The sequence below is a fragment of the Opisthorchis viverrini genome, assembly GCF_000715545.1.
Source record: "Opisthorchis viverrini unplaced genomic scaffold opera_v5_384, whole genome shotgun sequence".
In the NCBI taxonomy this organism is placed as follows: Eukaryota; Metazoa; Platyhelminthes; class Trematoda; order Opisthorchiida; family Opisthorchiidae; genus Opisthorchis; species Opisthorchis viverrini.
The window spans coordinates 155217-160893 of NW_008752039.1; the positions used below are offsets into that span (position 1 = coordinate 155217).

The window sequence follows — 5677 nt, forward strand, 5'->3', positions numbered from 1 at the left end:
TTGTCCATTTCTTATTGCCATTTGTTATTTCTAAGCTGGTATTTTGGTTGTATATCCTATCGAACACGCATACATAGCTCCTTGTCCACTACACCTACGAGGAAAGCTAAATAGAATTTGAAATTTCAGATATACATTCCTTCCATGGTAGCGTGCAGCGGGATACTCCGCCCGCTAGAGTAATCGCGGTTCTTTCGGGATTTGGATTCGAAAGAAGGATAAATAAACCCACATTATGAAGCTCTCAGTCAGTTGCCTACTTCCCTTGACCACCACTACCTGACATACAGGTTAGTACGTTTGAAACGGGTAGCCCTGTGGGGTGTGCATACTGATTGGCATATTTTGTCTGGTAATTCACACCACTAAAATTATTGCTACACTTATGCGGAAAAATTTGCGCACAGGTGTGATCTATGCGTAGAAAACCTTTGCTCTGAGCCAACCCTTAGAGACACGTACTCAGAGTCACAGTCCTAGAAAAATTGTTCAAATCTACTCGAAGCCTACCTTGGGCGCCGAGTTAATTTTTTGCCGGTCGCCATAACTCCGAGTGCTCGGTCTCTTAATTCAGCGGAAAATTCCCTGGGGTTGCCGATTCTCCACGATCTTTCTCTTCACTACAAGTTCGACTTCACTGGTATAGTGACTCCATTATGGTTACGTTAAGCAACTCGGAACACAGCCTCAAGAGCAACAAGTCTCTTTCCAACAGGCTTCTCATCAGCCGCGACCTTTCTCACTATCAACAAAGAGTCCAGTTGTGTGCTGATGTGCAAGAGACCGTTGTCGGACGTGTGGCAACGTGTTGCAAACGAATATGGTGGGGTACTGACCGCCTAAATTGTCCACGACTAACACACCAAGTGATGACCCACAACATAAAGCGGGCAGATGTTGAGTTCTGTTGGATGAGACAGTCGCAGTTTTGCAGTTGACGAAATGACATCAAAAGTGCCGGCCTCCAAAGCTGTGTTTGGCTGTTACATATTATCTTGCTCATTTAATGCGTGGCAATCTAATGCGAAGCAAATACTTTCAGTAAAAATGTCGTCGATTTTCTGAGAGAACGTTTCCAACTACAAGCAACATGTCCCCACTGGCCATTTCGATAGAACAGCTGGGTAGATAACTGAATAATACATGATGACCGCAATGAGTTCACCATAACTTGGAAGTACTGCGACGGACCGATCTCCTTTTCCTCCCAAGTGTAAGTGCTCACCGCCTGTACATCACCCCGAAGGTGGATTTCCGTGCGCCGCATGGTGGCTTCCTTTGATAGAGACCAGCAGCCGTCCCGAGGGCGTAGAAGCGTTTCGAAGTGCCCCAATAGCCCCAAACATACGGTCCGGGTTCGTTGGCCTAGCATGTGGCTGATGGGAGGGTGTGAGGTGCACAACACCCACGGTTGAAACCAGCGAGGATTTCTGCGGGGAGACAGCCGAAATTTTAACGTGGCTTACCGCATCACATTGTACTCCGCCAACCAGGTTCTCAGTTCGGTTTATGTATTGTGCCTACAATAAACAAACTACCATGAAGTTGGCCACTAGGAGCAGGCTGTTATTACCAGTTGATTCCTGGCGGGAATCCCCGGGTTTTCTCATTGGGGTGCACGTCGTGTGTCCGTTATGTGGCAGGCCGGAGTGCGTTTGTTTTCAGTTTTTAATGGCTACAGTTCCCCGACAGTAATTCAAACTTCACATGTACACCGTGCAAGTTGGTTATCAATTTACGAAGAGTGGTGAGACGAATAGGATATACCACAACAAACCGCACAATTCTGAGGTGCTGAAGCCAAAGCCTGCGGAAGTGGTTTACGAGCCGCACGAACATGTAATCAGCAAACTGAATTTGTTGGGAAAATGTAGGCTTCTCTAGACACCTGGTTGGGTATATAGGGCAGATACTTGTTGGGAAAATGTAGGCTTCTCTAGACATCTGGCTGGGCATACAGGGCAAATATTACGCTACCATTTGACCACTGGTTCGTGCACTCGGTCACCAGTGTCAACAAACGAGATCCACAACAAGCTGATGGTGTACAAGATCAGAGTCTCTCGTCTCTGGCCTGCCTGCCGACCCTGATGATCGCTATTATCCGCGAGATCAACTGACGTTTCACGGCTATTTCTGTGATATCGAACCTCGTCCACTGGAAGAAGGTTTGCCGGCGCGCCCACAACATGAGTACGAACGCAGCATCAAACTTCATTCTCCAGCTGCCGGCTAGTCCCATAGACATTCCAAAGTTATCACGAGCAAGACAAAATGGGCATGCAAGAATGTGGATCCCAAATGCCCCATAGAAATTAAGCAGAGCATACCCTGAATGATCGCGGTTAAAAGATTCTGCTCGACCGTGCGGTGATAAAAATAGTGATAAGTTAAAATACGTGCAAACCACAGATTCCGCACTCCGATCACGTAAATCGAACACTTTTATATGATTTTTCAGCAATTAGATGTCTGGCAGGGCTTTGGAATATGGGTAGCTCGGTTGCGCTGATTGGTTGTTGGTCTGGTCGCGGAGCTTGGCAGTTGATGGCAAACGTTTCATCGTCAATCAAGGTGACGTCTTCAGTGCAGGGTTGAGTGTGTGAATTCCTCCACTTTTGCCTATGCTTACATAGCTCCTTAGAAGCACTCGGTAGCTCTGAAGGCGAGCTTCGCGTAGTTTGATCAATACCCTATGAATCTGGGTTGGTCTCAATCTCTTAGATTTGGTTAGTTTGTTGGGTGCAATCAATTTTACAGCTCTGCATGTGACTTTTTTGTTGTGATTTCGGACGTTTTTTCTTTCTTGGCGGGCCGGATTTGTTCCCTTAATTGGTTGATTCAGTGTTCTTCTGTTTTCCGTAGTTTTATTTCTTCGATCTCATTAGTTTGTTGGTTATCATTAGGTTTCTTGATTTTCATTGTGGCTAAGAGTCTTGTAACTGTGTATTTCTTTTGCTGGTAACGGCTGGTAGATTGGGTCAAGGTAGATGTGTTTATTGATGGACTCTTGTGTGGAGTACCACACCTCGACATTGTCTGAATTGAAATTGTGTTCTTCTCTCTCCTCGTGGATTGGGACAGGTGACATCAGGTTATGTTTCCTGTCAGCAAGCTGGTGCTTGTCTATTCTGGCATCAAGTTTTCTTTCACTTTGGTCAGCAATGTTTTGTCGCAGTCGTCGCAGTTAAGTTTATAGGCCAGGTTCCTCTTCTTCAGTGCATTTCACCTTCTCTTTGGTTTTGAGGGAGTTTTTCTCAACGTTTGCAAGTCTCAAGGCGACTGTAATTCCGTGTTGTTGTAATTGTCGTTTGGTCTGATGTGCATCAGCTCTGGTTGAGTTGATAAATCCGCTTGATAGCGGATATGATATGATGCTTTATGTGACACTCCTAGCGTAGCTGTTACTTCGGCATCCCTCGTAGAGCCTTTACTCTTCTCCTTTCTTCGCATCCGTTGTGGTGCAATGCCTCTATCGGTTTGAATAGGAGTCAAACACAGCTCCGTTTATGGCAGTTCGGATGGTTTCTGCAGCAGTTCAGAATCTGGTCTGTATGTGTTTGTTTCATGTGCGCTCCAGTTTGCAGTTGACCGTTTGTGACGAGCACATCTAGGAACGCCGCTTTGTTGTTCTCCTGCCTTTCCATTTTGATGTGGATGACGGATAACGCATGCCCTCAGCGAACTGACCAGATAAAGGAGTATGAAACCAACTCAGATTCATGGCGAACCAATCAATCTACGCGAAGACCTATTTCGAAGCTACCAGTTACTGTTTGGAGCTATATCAGCGCAGCTGGAATAAAGGGAATTCACCCATTCAACCCTGCATTTACGGTGTCGCCCCACTTGAAACGTTTGCCATCCAACTGCTCGGCGATCTGACCAACAACCAGTAAATGGATGTCACTCAGGCCCTTTTCAGAGCCGCGCCCAACCGCGCTGCTTCCCTGACGAGGTAGACGACCTTGCGCGCTGCCTTAGTTATAGCTTTGCTCGTGCTCATTAATATACGCGATCACTTCATTTCGGCTTATTTACATCAGTTTAAGCTCTGGTACTTAAATAGCAACAAGGGGTATTTAAAGTGCTTCATCGGTTAGCCTTCAAAGCTTGTGCTAAATAAGTACACGAGGTGAACGAAGATTTTTTTCATTTGGAAATCATCGGTACGCGCAACTTAAGCAAATAAAACAAGAAATGTTGTTATCACCCGTTGTATTTTATGGTGCACTAAACAAATAAAGAGAAAAACGCCAGGAGTAGCTTTCAAACTTTTGGACTGGGCAGGTCTGAGCGAACTAACATGTGGTTATGACAACGAAGGGCTGATGTTGGCCACAAAAATGGATTGTCACGCAAGGCTGTGCCCCTACACTCCACGGCGCACATAGGTAGAGGCACAGTGGTTGATATCGGTGGCCAACGTATGTGACGACGCGTGTGATTACGATGATGTATACCACTACTAGACACAATTTCTGGCAATTTTCTTGTCTGTTCCGATGAAATTTAAATTTCTTGATGTGACTCTTTCATTTAGACACCGCTGGACATCGAAATTTGCTACGTTGTGGAGTTTTCCCTCATTGTTGCTCGTTTAACAGCAGATGCTCGTTTCTCCGATACTTAAATCGGTTGAATAGAAATATATACTTTCTAATGAAGAATTTTGCTGTGTGTATGCTCACACTAGAAAACCACCATAGTCAATCATTGCTTTTTGGGATTTCTTTCACCTAATCCTCTATTCATCCTTATCATTCGGCGCGCGCTCTAGTTTTAAAGTTGCAGTACTACCGTTTTAAATAGGGCGTGGATAAGTTTTTTGATAAATTTTCCGCTGTCCGGTTTTTATCCTTCACGGCCTCTGAGAAAGCTCCAAAAATGAATACATAAGGGATACCCGTAGAATTTGTGCGTACAGTATGTAATCGGAGCACCACTGCAGCTTTGCGTTACAAGTGAGTACACTGCAAATGAGGGGGTGGCCAGCAAAACCAAAGGAAATTTGAGGGATCCGAGGAGACCATTAAGTTGGGCGCACCTGGTAATTATAAACAGGACGCCAGGCACCGACTCGCTAGCTCGTTTATTGTCTGTAGAGACAAACCACCTTGTAAAAATAATAATAATGTTTATTCCCAACTTGTGGGTGGCATGCCGTCTGGCATGATCAGGCGTTTACAGTCAGAATGGGGCATGACTGAGGGACCTGTGGGTAGTGGTGACTGAACGAAAAGGGGATAATGTCACAAACAGTGGGAGGTACTCGATTAAATAATAATACGTCTCTTTTGCAACTTGTAGGGAACAATAGGTACGAGGTCCGAGTAACTTAGTGACTCAGTTGGCTGACATGAACTAAAACTGGGAAACCGTTGCTGGCCATGAGTGACCTTGGGCGGTTGAGTAAATGGCCGGAGTCATAACAAGCAAAAGTGGAGGTGGAGATGGGATAATTCGAATTGGGAGAACACGGCAAGTTTAGTCTCATAAGTATGGTGCAATCTGAGAACAAGCAGAGTCACTGGTTGCCCTGTTGCTGGGACGTCAGATGAATGGGTTAGGTTGGAATGGGATACAGAGGTGGTTGAAGTTGAACGAGTAGTCCAATAGGTTGGAATGAATGTCATGGTGGTCGTTGGGGTCAATGAAACGAGTAGGCAAGAGGGCA

The 5677-nt window shown here is 45.5% G+C and overlaps 1 protein-coding gene across 1 annotated transcript in view; it reads left to right on the top strand.

The window, feature by feature from the left end:
* Positions 1-5677, top strand: part of T265_10555 (hypothetical protein) — a gene marked incomplete at both ends in the record, with an annotated part of 14917 nt that overhangs the window by 5174 nt on the left and 4066 nt on the right. Inside the window, 2 exons of the mRNA XM_009176957.1 lie at positions 1179-1355; positions 1422-1623. Coding sequence (XP_009175221.1) covers positions 1179-1355; positions 1422-1623 — 379 coding nt within the window. The remainder of the gene's footprint in view (positions 1-1178; positions 1356-1421; positions 1624-5677) is intronic.